We start from the raw sequence: 13,178 nt of genomic DNA on the forward strand, positions 1-13,178 counted from the left end.
CTGAATGAATTCTCCCAAACTGGTGAGAATTAGGGTGTAGGGTCTAGGGCATCTCTGAGAGGGGATGGGTGCAAGAAAATGGCCCCAGAGGAGGGCCCAGCCAGAGGCCATTTCCTGAGCCCTGCTGCCCCCTGAACTCTGCCCCCAGCCCTTGGGGCCGGAGCGTCTGGGTCCTCCCTCCGCAGCTGCACCCGGGATGCCGGCCCGAAGGCGCGGGGGTGAGAGGGTGGAGAGAGCCGAGTGCAAGCGCCTGGGCTGCCGCAGGGGTTCGAGATAACCGCGAACGCGGGAGGGGGCGTCCCAGAGCCGGCCCCACCTGCACCCCAGGGCGCCGAGGGCGGGGGCGGGGGCGGACTCGGTATAAGACAGCCGCCGTGCGCCGGGCTGCAGACGCCCGGCTCCCAAGCGAGTCTGGCGCCCAGGTCGGCTCTGACCTCCCCGCGCTGAGAAGGGGCTTCATCTACGGTAGGGGGAGAGCGGGCGGATGAGGCTGGCTGGACCCCTGACTCCTGTTCCTGAGGGGGCAGAGGGAAGCCTGGACGCCTGGTTCTGACGGTCGAGGGGCTGGAGGTCTGGAATTTGAGGTCTCAGGGGAAAAGGAACTAAGAATACAGATTGGTGGGTGGGGAGGGATGGGAGCCCAGATTCCTGGGTCCCCAGGGGAAGGGCGTCTGGGGGCCTGGAGTCCTGGGTCAGAGGGAGGAGGGCCTGGGGGCCAGGACTCCTGCTTTCCCAACTCTGTCCTTCTCAGCTGCATCAGAAGAGACACTTCCCTGCCTGGCAGCCCCTGAGAGGCTCAGAGGGGTCACCATGACAACACCCTTGCTGATCCTGCTGCTGACCTTCGCCCTGGGATCTGCTGCACAGGAAGGTGGGGACCAGCCCGGGAGTGGGGGTGGAGGCTGCGCTCACCCCCGACCTCCCATCTTCAGCCCCACTGACCCTCCTCAGGGGCTCCTCTCTCCGGGCTGTGCCTGCTCAGGGCCTCCCCTGGCTCCAGCAGCTTCCTCCTTCGGAAGACAAGACTCCTCTGCCTTCTGCCTCCTTCCTTCCTGCTTCCTTCTGCCTCCCGGGGTCTCTGTGCCCCCCAGACCCTGTCTCCCGCACGCAGCGTCTCTCCCTTCAGCTTTGGGGGTGGCCCCCCAGACAAGATGCTCCTCCTGGGTTTCTGAGCGGGCTGTCTCTGTCTCTGTCTCCATCTCCTGCTCTTTCTGCCCTGTTCTCCTTTTCTGCCTATCTCCTTGTCTGTCTGTCTGTCTCCATCTGTCTCCAAATCCCTTAACAGCTGACTCAGTCTTCCTCTGAGGCTTGCTGCCCACTTGTTCCTCCATGTCTCTGTCCAGACCAGGGCGACAAGAGTGGGGAGAAGATTATTGATGGAGTCCCGTGTCCCAGAGGCTCCCAGCCCTGGCAGGTGGCCCTGCTTAAGGGCAGTCAGCTCCACTGCGGAGGCGTGCTGCTCAATGAGAAGTGGGTGCTCACCGCTGCCCACTGCATGATGAAGTACGTGCGAGCACTTCCAGCCCTTCCTCTGGGTTCCCGTCCCGCTCTCTCTCTGGGTCCCTGCCCCCCCCCCCGCCCCGCCCCATCTCACTCACAGCATCTCTTTGAGCATTGCTGCCTCCTGCAGTGAGTACAACGTGCACATGGGCAGTGATCGGCTGGTAGGCGGCCAGAAGATCAAGGCCACACGGTCCTTCCGCCACCCGGGATACTCCACACAGACCCACGCCAACGACCTCATGCTGGTGAAGCTGAATGGCCGGGCCAAGCTGTCGTCCAGTGTGAAGAAAGTCAACCTGCCTTCCCGCTGTGACCCCCCCGGGACCATGTGCACCGTTTCCGGCTGGGGCACCACCACCAGTCCTGATGGTGAGGCTGCCTGGGAGACCCAGGGGCCCCAGACCCTGACCCTTCCTCCCCCAGACCCAGGAGACCAGGAGTCAGCCCCTTTTTCATAATCCAAATGTGGAGTCCCTCCCCCCACCACTCCTCCCCTCGTCCTTCAGGGTCCAGAATCCTGGATCCCCATCCTCTCCCCATCCAGACCCCAGACCTCTGACTGACACCCCTCCCCATCCCGCAGTGACCTTTCCAGCGCAGCTCATGTGCACAGACGTCAAGCTCATCTCTCCACAAGACTGCAGGAAGGTTTACAAGGACTTGCTGGGAGACTCCATGCTCTGTGCTGGCATCCCCAACTCCAGCACCAACGCCTGCAACGTGAGACCCCCTCCTCCCCTGCCCCGGGTCCCTGGCTGCTTCCTCTGAGCACAGAGCCCCCGTTGTCCCCGTTCACCCAGAATCTCTGCACCTGACCTTGGTGTGGGGCCTTCTCCATCACCCCCGTGCTCCCCGCCCCAGGCTCAGCTTTCCTAGCTCTCACCACCCCATGCTCTGCTCAGGTCAGTAGTGGGAGCCCACTGTGGGCTGATGTGACCCTGAGGATGAGGTAGAAAAATGAACAGGAGAGTCTGGGGATGGGGAACCTATGGGCCAAAGGGTAGGCATGTGTGGCCTTGGCTTCAAACACAAACTGTGTTTATTTTTAAATTGACATCTTTGTTGAGTATCGCAACCCATGCACACAGTGTTGGTGGTTTAGTCATTCAGTCATGTCTGACTCTTTGCAGCTCCATGGACTGTAACCCACCAGGCTCCTCTGTCCATGGGATTCTCCAGGCAAGAACACTGAAGTGGGTTGCCATTTTCTTGTCAAAGGGATCTTCCTGACCCAGGGATCAAACCTAGGTGTCCTGCATTGCATGCGGATTCTTTACCGACTGAGTCACCCGTGAAGCCCCCAAACACAAACCTTACAGGGGAAGAGGTGCCCAAAACTCAGCAATCAAGATAAATCACTTTCTAATGCAATATTTTGTCGATTCATACAAAAGTCCACGATGAACAAAATAACAGAATTTTCAATAAAGAGGCCTCAGTCTTACTGAATTTCTCATCTACCTCAGGCTTCAGTGAGTCTCAGCACAGCCTGGTACCTGACCCTTTATCTGAAATTGGGATACAGTGTTCATCATGAACTTTTTCATATTAAATTCAATTTTTAAGGTATTGCATTAAAATAGTATTTATTGCAATTACTGAGATTGTGTGCTTGAAGTTAAGGTCTCGCTCCCCTCCCTTGGGACCCAGTCTTAAGCCAAGAATTCTCTCTCCCTTCTTCTTTGTAACCCCCTCTCTGTGATAGCTCAGTTGGTAAAGAATCGACCTACAATGCAGGAGACCCCAGTTCGATCCCTGGTTGGGAAGATCCACTGAGAAGGGACAGGCTACCCACTCCAGTATTCTTGGGCTTCCCTGGTGGCTCAGCTGGTAAAGAATCTGCCTGCAGAGTGGGAGACCTAGATTCGATCCCTGGGTTGGGAAGACCCCCTGGAGAAGGAAAGGCTACCCACTCCAGTACCTGGCCTGGAGAATTCCAAGGGGTCACAAAGAGTCGGACACGACTGCGTGACCTTCGCTTTCACTCTGTCTCTGAACACCGTCTTCCCACATCTCTCTTTTCACTGAATTTCATTCCATTCTTTCCATCTGTGTTGCCCCTCCACTCCCACTGGCAACCTCTTCTCCATCCTTTGCCATACTTCTCTTCCTTTTTTTTTTTTCCTCTTCATTGTCCCACACAGCATGTGGGATCTTAGTTCCCTGAGTTCCCATGTCCCCCAACACTGGAAAGTTGATTCTTAGCCACTTGACCACCAAGGAGATCCCCTCCGTTCCTTTTCTCTGTGACTCTTTGCCTTTCCTTGTCTCTCTCCCCATACCTCCCCGCCCCCACTCCTTTGCCTATCACCTGCACCCTCAGCTGTCGGGAATGGGGGCACCATATGTGTGAGGGATGGGGTGATGGGACAGGAATGTGTGTCTCAAAGAGTAAGGCATCCTCTTCCTCCCCTAGTGGCTGCCAGCTTCTTGAATGTGCGAGTCATACCGTGACACAGGGTCGCACACTCGGGAGCGTCCCATGCTTGGTTTAACACATTCCTGTTGCTGTTTTGAAATTCTTAATACTTTTGAGCTATGGAGCCCACATTTTCTTTCTTTCTTTCTTTCTTTTTTTTTTTTTTGCAATGCCAAATCACTTGGGAGATAGTTCTTCCACCAGAGCTCAAACCCAGGCCACGGCAGTGAAAGTGCCAAGTCCTAACCAATGAACCGCCAGAGAATTCTTTGCATTTCCATTTTGCAGTGGGCCTTGTGAATTATGTCATCAGTTTGGCCCCTGGGTTCCAGGGCCACCCGGCCCCCTTTCGCACATCTATCCATCCCCTGGAGACATTACACTTTCCTCCCTTGGCTTGGTGCCAGAATCCCCAAGGACCCGGGAAGAAATGGGGCTTTGACCGCCAGAAGCCCCGCCCTTTCCCTGTGATTGGTCCCACGGGCTGGGGCTCAAGCCAATGTCTTTAGAGAATGTGGTTTATCTTCTCCTCTATGGCCCTAATTTCTACTCTTCCAGTGGTCCCCAGAGACAATGAATCTCTCCCCATTAGTCGTGGTGGAAATCCAGCGTCTGCCTGACAAAGATTGACACCTGAGGCGGGGGCAGGAGCTTCCCTCTGAAGCTGAAGCTAATTTGCTTAATCCCTTCCAGGGTGATTCAGGGGGACCACTGATGTGCAAAGGTACCTTGCAAGGCGTGGTGTCCTGGGGCAGTTTCCCTTGCGGCCAACCCAACGACCCAGGTGTCTATACCCAAGTCTGCAAGTATGTCGACTGGATAAAACAGACCATGAGAAGATATCGCTAATCTCTCCACTCCCATCTCTCCATCCCAACATTCTGGAAATTGACAGAAATAAGGACCTCAGTGACCTACAGTCCTACTTGACTTTATCTTTCCTCAGAGGCACGTCAAAACCTCAACAATATGTGTGTAAGCCAATCAAATCAGTAAGGACCTAAAATCCAAACAAATACAAAAACCTTGATGTTGGTAAGGATGCAGTGAGACCAGCCCTCTCTGCCACTGAAACTGTAAATTCATACAGTTTTTACGGAAGGTGATTTGGCAGTGGTGATTTGAGTGGGGACATTTGTTTTGTCCTCCACCTTTGACTAGTAATTCTAGTTGTCTACTTAAAAAAAAAATGCAAAATGCGGAGCAAAGTTTGAATTTATCACAATGTTATTTTTCATAACAAAATAGTAGAAACACAGAAGGTGTCTAGAAACAGTGGATTGTTCAAACAGTAGGCTGGTTTGAGGTAAAGATATTCTGAAGCTGTTAAGGATAATGATTATGCAGAATTCTTAGTATCATGTGAGCATGTTTATGCGGTGTGATGTTAAATGAAGGAAGGAATATACAGAAATATGTGTGTATGTGGTTCTCACTATGTAAAATGAAAATATTCACAAAATAAAGCCTGAAAGGACGTGTACCAGCCTGCATACAGTGGTAGTCACCGGGCGCCTGCTTCCTTCCACTTACTTTTCTGTGGGTGTGCACTTTAATAGCCTGAAAAACAAAGGTGGAGAAACTCTGGAGCTCCAAAGTGGAGGAGAAGACACCCTGAAGAGAGGGAGATGGGAAAGAAAAACATATCTGATGTTTGGCCCCTTGTACTGCCTCCCTGCCCAGTGGCATATTTTTCTCCATTTTCCAGGTCTCAGTTTTCCTCATCTGTAAAATGGGAGAGAGAAAGAACAATAAGGCAGAGAGAGTAAAAGGGCAGCATTAGAGAATATGCCACCTCGTCAGGGAGTAGAGGGATGTGAAAGTGTTTCTAGGCATTCCACAGGTGATGTATTAGGAGTATGAGGTGGAAGCAGAAGGCTGGCAGGAAGACAGGACCCCTGGGTCACACAAGGGGCTGTGTGACTGAAAGTGAACACGCAGCCTCCTGTCAGGGGAGATGGGGGCTGGGAACCCGGTAGGTGGGCTCCTGTCCTCAAGAAGGGGCCTCACAAAGGGAGGAGGGAGAAGCCCCAGTGACTCAGCCTGGCCACACCCCACCTGCTGCCATCAGAGGCTCCCCAGGGGAGTCACACATCAGAAGCTGCTGACAAAGGGATCCTCTCCTGCCAGTCTTTCCAGTTGCTCCTCCAGAACTCCCTCCCAGTCAGCATTCTCCTCTTGTGGAAGCTCCATCCACTTTCCTTCTCTCCTCACCTCCCACTCTCCCAACCCTCCACGTATTGCAGGAGTTCCACTGTCTCTGCAGAATGTCTTAACTTCCTCTGGCGTTCCAGCGCAAAGCCCCCTCCTCCCTCAGACCAGAGTCCAGACACCCAATCTCTTCCTGCCTCTGAATCTGTGTCAAGTTTCAGTTCAGTTCATTTCAGTCGCTCAGTCGTGTCCGACTCTGTGCGACCCCATGGACTGCAGCATGCCAGGCCTCCCTGTCCATCACCAACTCCCAGAGTTTACTCAAACTCATGTCCATTGAGTCGGTGATGCCATCCAACCATCTCATCCTCTGTCGTCCCCTTCTCCTCCTGCCTTCAATCTTTCCCAGCATCAGGGTCTTTTCAAATGAGTCAGCTCTTCAAATCGGGTGGCCAACATATTGGAGCTTCACCTTCAGCATCAGTCCTTCCAATGAATATTCAGGACTCATTTCCTTTAGGATGGACTGGTTGCATCTCCTGGCAGTCCAAGGGACTCTCAAGACTCTTCTCCAACAGTTGGACCACAGTTCAAAAACATCAATTCTTCAGCACTCAGCTTTCTTTATAGTCTAACTCTCACATCCATACATGACTACTGGAAAAACCATAGCCTTAACTAGACAAACCTTTGCTGGCAAAGTAATGTCTCTGTCTAGGTTGGTCATAGCTTTCCTTCCAAGGAGTAAGCATCTTTTAATTTCATGGCTACAGTCACCATCTGCAGTGATTTTGGAGCCCAAAAAATAAAGTCAGCCACTGTTTCCATTGTTTCCCATCTATTTGCCATGACGTGATGAGACCAGATGCCATGATCTTAGTTTTCTGAATGTTGAGCTTTAAGCCAACTTTTTCACTCTCCTCTTTCATCAAGAGGCTCTCTAGTTCTTCACTTTCTGCCATAAGGGCGGTGTCATCCACATATCTGAGGTTATTGATATTTCTTCCAGCAATCTTGATTCCAGCTTGTGCTTCATCCAGCCCAGCGTTTCTCATGATGTACTCTGGATATAAATTAAACAAGCAGGGTGACAATATACAGCCTTGACTTACTCCTTTTCTTATTTGGAACCAGTCTGTTGTTCCATGTCCAGTTCGAACTGTTGCTTCCTGACCTGCATACAGATTTCTCAAGAGGCAGTCAGGTGGTTTGGTATTCCCATCTCTTTCAGAATTTTCCCCAGTTTATTGTGATCCACACAGTCAAAGGTTTTGGCATAGTCAATAAGGCAGAAATAGATGCTCTTCTGGAACTCTCTTGCTTTTTCGATGATCCAGCAGATGTTGGGAATTTGAGCTCTGTTTCCTCTGCCTTTTCTAAAACCAGCTTGAACATCTGGAATTTCACAGTTCACATATGGTTGAAGCCTGGCTTGGAGAATTTTGAGCATTACTTTACTAGCATGTGAGATGAGTGGAATTGTGCGGTAGTTTGAGCATTCATTGGCATTGCCTTTCTTTGGGACTAGAATGAAAAATGACCTTTTCCAGTCCTGTGGCCACTGCTGAGTTTTCCAAATTTGCTCACATTCCAAATTCACTGGCACATTTAAGTGTCAAGTTTAAGGAATGTCAAAAGGCTTTGAGGGACTTTCCTTGGTGGGCCAGTGGTTAAGAATCTGCACTTCGACTGCAGGAAGCAAAGGTTCAGTCCCTGATCAGGGAACTAAGATCTCCCATGCCACGCTATGTGGCCAAAATCAAACAGAATATTTGGCCACTACCTTTGTGAAGCCCCATCAATGTCCCCTCTCTCTAAATCCATATTCAATCTAAACATTTTTAAAAGAACAAAACATCACAGTTTCACTAGGTCAGCCTCGGGATAGTTGACTATGCCTCTAGGCGGATCTTTATGCAAATCTGAAGGTGGGTTGTTTTGCAATGACTTGAGAGTTCTCTCTTGTTGAATTTTTTTTAAAAAAAACAACTTCTTTTTTCTCTGAGCAGACAGTACACTGTATTCACTAAAGACACTGACTCTAGAAATGGCTTTTCGATGCCAATCCCATTCTGGCAGTTGTGAGCTATTTGCCTTTGAGTGCATCACTTCCCCACCTTTGTTCTTTCGTCCTTTTTTTTTTTTTTGAAGTAGAATAAATCAAGTTTGTTGCTTCTTGGAACGGAGGAAACTGCACACAATGGGAATCATGGTATCTCAGTAAGGGGATGTTCAGAAGAATTTATTATAAGATTTGGTGTTTCCGTGGAGGGTTTACAGAAGTAGTTGTTGTTTCTGTTTTTGTTTTTTCTGGTATTATGCCTTTTTTTTTTAATTAACTTATTTTTAGTTGAATGATAATTGCTTTCCAGTACTGTGTTGGTTTCTGCCATGCATAAACATGAATCAGCCATAGGTATACATATGTCCCCCCCTTCTCAAATTCCTTCATCCTTTTTTTCTTTTTAATTTTCTTTAAATTTTTGGCCACACCCCCCAGTGTGTGGGACCTTAGCTCTCTGACCAGGAGTTGAACCCACATTGGGAGGGCAAAGTCTTAACCACTGGACCACCAGGGAAGTCCCCTGTTCATCCCAGAAATGAGGGAAAGAGCATGTTTCCCATGGCTGTTACAAAGAATAAATTTAATATTCAGAAAGTGCATGAACAGTGTCTGAAGGTGGGTTGAGTCAGCCTGCAGTGAGGGTTGGTTTTTGTGGTTTGTGACTTCTGGCTCTTCTTCCTGCTTCTACTTTCATAAAGTTTTCTAATAAAACATTTTCTTTAAGTTTTTTGGTAACGTGGACTATTTTTAAAGTCTTTTCTTGAATTTGTCACAATATTACTTCTGCTTTATGTTTTTGGTTTTTTTGGCCCCAAGGCATGAGGGATCTCAGCTTCCTGACCAGGAACTGAGCCCTAACCCCCTGCACTGGAAGGTGACATCTTAACCGCTGGGCCACCAGGGAAGTCCCAAACATTTTCTTCATTGAAGACTTTTGCAGAGGATGAGTATGCATGGCGTGTGGGGATGGCAAAACCATGAAGGCCACTGGCAAATGCCTAGAGTTGGGTACTTCACCGTCTGTTAGAGCTTCTTCCACTCCCCACTGCGGACCACCTCCCTCCTTTCCTAAGGGGCTCTCTGCAGCTCCTCAAAAATCCACCCATCCCATGGAGTCGTAAGGGGGATCCAGAGATGGCACCCAAGAGATGGGCCGTGTCCACCGCCTTGTTGGAAGTTGATTTTCAGTTCGGGCTCCATCGTTTTCTGGGCGTTCAAGGTTGAGCAACTAAATTCCCTTCTCTGAGCCTCAGTTTTCTTTTCTGCAAAACAGGAGTGGGTGTAATGAAATCATTTAATCACTTGGTCAACATTTCCTAAGGCTTCCTCTGGGCCAAGTCCTGTGCTGGTACTTGGGACACAGGAATGAGTCAGCCCTAGGGTCTGCCCTCAAGGAGCTCATGGTCCAAGTGTGGGAGATGGACCCAGATGGTGATGAAGCAATGACAAGTTGTTGCCAGAAGGAGGTGGGAAGAGCATAGTGGGAGAAGGGAATAGTATAAGCGAAGGCTTAGAGGCTGGAAGACATGTAATGAATGGTTCAGGAAAACTTCTAGTCTCCATGGCTGCAGCCCTAGAAGACAAGTGGAGTGGAGCTGCTCCAGGCAATAAGGCAGCCACTCACCTCGGTGGCTCCAGACTCGTGAAATGTGGCAAGTTCCAATTGAGGGGTGCTGTAAGCGTAAAGGGGGCATCCCTGGTGGCTCAAATGGTAAAGAATCCACCTGCCAATACAGGACACCTGGGTTTGATCCTTGAGTCAGGAAGATCCCCTGGAAGAGGACATAGCAACCCATTCCAGGAGAATCCTGTGGACAGAGAAGCCTGGCGAGCTACGGTCCATGGGGTCGCAAAGAGTCGGACATGACTGAAGCAACTTAGCACGCACATATGTGTAAAAGACACATGGAATTCAAACACTTATTACAAAAAAAATAAGAAAGAAAACTGCCTCCTTAAAATTGTATTTTGATGTCACATTGAAATGATATTGTTTTGGATGCATTGAGCTAAATGAGATATTAAAATGAATATTTTACTTAAAAAACATTGTGGTGGCTGCTAGAAAATTTAAAAGTGTGCGTGTCCCTGGCATTATATTCCTATTGGCCAAAGCTGCCCTGGATGCTGAAGGGCTGGGACTTTTGTCCTGGTGATGCTGAGGGGCCCAGGCCAGGGTGCGAGCAGGACAGAGGCAAGGTCAGCTCTGGACACAGGGAGATGCCTCTGAGGTCACGTGAAGGATACAGAGAAAGGAAAGAATTTACGATAATGGTCCAGATGGGAGAGGGGCAGGTTTGACCTGGAACCAGGGACATGGGGAGGATGGAGAGAGGGGGTCACACAGAAAGAGGAGGTGGGGGGACAGTGCTTGGGGATCAGTGGCTGTGAACGGTCCAGCCTGATATTTGGGAGGATGGGGGGGTCCTCAGAAGAAGCTGCTGAGATCAGTGGGGAGGTGAGTGAGAAGGGCTGGGGGAGGCTGGGGGAGGCTGCGGGTGGGGGTGGGAGGAGCTTCCCTGGAGAGCATGCCTGCTTGCTCGGTTGCTTTCCACCCTGTCCGACTGTTTGCGACCCTATGGACCATAGCTCTCCAGGCTCCTCTGTCCCTGGGGATTCTCCAGGCAAGAGAGAGCATATCAAATGCCAAATCGGTTTTCATCCCAGAGGTGACGGGGCCCGAGCAAAGGTGGTGACAATTTGATTTAATGCAAGAATTAAATGTTAACCTGTACTGCCAGGCCCACGCTGGTTGCTGAGGTAGACATTATTCATATCAGTTGGACTTACTACCCAATGACTTTCCCCAAAGCTTCCATTTTCCATCCCACCCTTCCCATCTGATCACCACACCCATTTCCCGCCACGTGTCCACACACACCCTCAGGGCTCCAGCTCATCACCAGTCAGTTGCTTCCCAACCTGGGCCAGATCCTTGATCTACCCCCATTCTCTTCCTGATCCCAAGCTCAAGTTCAAAGACGCCTCTTCATATCTTCCTTGGACGCCTCCATGGCTTCCTGAATCCCCATTACTTATCACGTTCCCACGTGGCTCCCCAATGTTCCTGCATCCCTGCCTATTTCCATGGCCCATGCTTATTTCCATATACATGTGAATCAAGTCTTGAAGTCCCCCTGAGTCCCACTAGCTCCCCTGGGGCTCCCACCTCCAGGTTGCCCCTTCTCCAGGAGTTAACACCCCTCTGTGCATACACACGTTTCTCCTGGCAACGCAGAGGGGAAGCTAGGAGAGGTAAGAAGAGAGATTTAGCATGTCAGTGGAAACACAGAAAATCAAGGGGGAAAGACAGCAATACAGAGAAAAAGACAAAGAGCAAAGGATGCTGAGACACAAGCAGACAGAGAAAAAGAGATGGAGGCACCGCCACCACCGCCAGGGAGAGAGATGGACAGACAGAGACATGGAGGAGGGGGACCAGGAGGGTCAAGAGCCCTGGTATCCGGCCAGAGGTGGACGGACAATCAAAGCATAGTCGGAGAGGGACAAAGGGAAGTTATTGATGAAGCCGCCCGTCCGCCTGCCCGGAAGAGAGCTTGAGAAATGGAGGTGCTAGGAGCATGGCACAGGGTGCTGGGGGCGGACAAAGCCCGATTGTTCGAAGGCCTTTTCCGCACAGCGCCTGGCTCTGCACCCCAGCCTGGGGCCGGGGTGGGGACCGGCTTGGTGACACACGCTCTCTTGCTGGTCGGCTTGCTCTGTCTTGCGGGGACACGGAGGCTCTTGAACACCCACAGAGGCGACTTAAGGGCAGGTGCGTGAATCACCCCAACCTGATGAACCCTTGCCGCCTGGTGGCCCGAGCCCTGGGGCACTGACGGCCCGCAAGCCCCAGAGCACTCACAGGAGCGGTGTGAGTTCTGGAGGCAGGGGGTACTGCCTGCTTGCCGGGGATGCAGGCCTTCTGGGGTCCTCCTACCCTGTCGTGCTAGAGGACCTAGAAGTCTAGGAACTGAGGACAAGCTCCTGCCCTTCCTGCCTTTAGATCCAGATGTGCAGACTTCCAGCCCCTTTCTCCTTGGAGGTCCAGAATTCTCAGCCCCCAGCCCCTCCTTCCTGGACCCGGGAGTTGGGGAGTCGCCCCTCTGGTGCACTCAGGCACCTGCACCCCCCTCTATTCAACCCGGGATCAGGGGCTAGCAGGAGCAGTTCTGTGGGGGTGGGAGGAATGTGTGTGGGAGGCCCGGGGAAGGAGGAAAGGGCGGGGCGGGCTCCTGCTCCAGAGGCCCGGGGCGGCAGGGGTTAAAAGGAAGCATGGGAGCATCTGAGGACAGGACGGGCCTCTTCCAGGCAGGCCAGGGTGCTGGGGTGTCTGTCCGCCAGGCCCTGGGCGCCCACATTTTCTGCTTTCAGCCCTCTATCTCTGCCTGCCTCTGCTTTCAGCGTGCCTTCTCTCTGCCCAGCTCCCTGCACTTCTGACTCTCTCCGTCTCCCTGTCCATCCATCCATTCAGGACACTTCCTGTCCCTGACCCCAACCCAAGAACCGGCCCATCCCTCCCCCGGCCCCCCGCAGCCGGCCCCAGCAGAAGCCCCAGGTGTGGAGGCGAGTGACAGGTAAGCTCAGAGCCAAGGAGAGAGGGAGAAACCCCAGGGCAAGGGAAGAGCGTCAGGGGCCCTCTGACCTGTTTACTGAACAGGTGAACTAGAGCCAAAAGGAGAAACAGAACGAGTGTAGAAACATAAGGAGAAGGGCAGAGTGAAGAGCAGGTCCTGGAGTCTTGCTGGCACCCGCCTTTGTGGGACCCTCAGATGGAAGGCATGGGTTGGGAAGATAAGAAACAGGGAGGCTAAATGGGAAGGACAGAAGCCAAGGGTCAGGAGAGCATGGCCAGCTGGGGAGGATGGGGAGGATGGGGAGGGAGGCGCCTGGGCGAACTCTGAGGCTGAGACTAATGCAGCATTTGGCTTCCCTCCTCAGGAATGGCCGTGAAGATGCTGGTCATAGCACTGGTTCTGGTCGCTGCAGGTGGGCAAAAGGGCGGTGGAGTGAGGGAGTCAGTTTGGGCGGGGGGTGGGG

General features: G+C 51.8%; 2 protein-coding genes across 5 annotated transcripts in view; both read left to right on the forward strand.

Moving 5' to 3' along the window:
* The first annotated feature begins 399 nt into the window (after positions 1 to 399).
* KLK7 (kallikrein related peptidase 7) lies at positions 400 to 5,418 on the forward strand. The gene is made up of 6 exons (XM_040252177.1): positions 400 to 465; positions 752 to 871; positions 1,344 to 1,503; positions 1,631 to 1,872; positions 2,087 to 2,223; positions 4,616 to 5,418. Exons 2-6 carry the CDS (start codon positions 811 to 813, stop codon positions 4,769 to 4,771), a joined length of 756 nt encoding a protein of 251 aa, XP_040108111.1. The 5' UTR covers positions 400 to 465; positions 752 to 810; the 3' UTR covers positions 4,772 to 5,418.
* A 6,409-nt stretch (positions 5,419 to 11,827) lies between these two features.
* The window catches only part of KLK6 (kallikrein related peptidase 6), an 8,582-nt gene continuing 7,231 nt past the window's right edge, over positions 11,828 to 13,178 (forward strand). Inside the window, exons 1-3 of one of the 4 annotated variants that reach the window (XM_040252184.1) lie at positions 11,828 to 11,913; positions 12,513 to 12,715; positions 13,080 to 13,127. In XM_040252184.1, the coding sequence (XP_040108118.1) occupies positions 13,082 to 13,127 (46 nt within the window). In that variant the 5' untranslated portion in view covers positions 11,828 to 11,913; positions 12,513 to 12,715; positions 13,080 to 13,081. Of the gene's footprint in view, positions 11,914 to 12,470; positions 12,716 to 13,079; positions 13,128 to 13,178 lie in introns of those variants that run through there. The other 3 variants (XM_040252187.1, XM_040252188.1, XM_040252185.1) reach the window with 3 other exon arrangements.

This window comes from Oryx dammah, unplaced genomic scaffold (genome assembly GCF_014754425.2).
Source record: "Oryx dammah isolate SB20612 unplaced genomic scaffold, SCBI_Odam_1.1 HiC_scaffold_13, whole genome shotgun sequence".
NCBI lineage: Eukaryota > Metazoa > Chordata > Mammalia > Artiodactyla > Bovidae > Oryx > Oryx dammah.

What these genes read in the sequence shown, in the direction of transcription:
- KLK7 (XM_040252177.1), top strand. Translation starts at nt 811, where the DNA reads ATGACAACACCCTTGCTGATCCTGCTGCTGACCTTCGCCCTGGGATCT. An exon ending in GCTGCCCACTGCATGATGAA is followed by an intron (nt 1,504 to 1,630) that starts GTACGTGCGAGC and finishes TGCCTCCTGCAG; the next exon opens with TGAGTACAACGTGCACATGG. An exon ending in CACCACCACCAGTCCTGATG is followed by an intron (nt 1,873 to 2,086) that starts GTGAGGCTGCCT and finishes CCCATCCCGCAG; the next exon opens with TGACCTTTCCAGCGCAGCTC.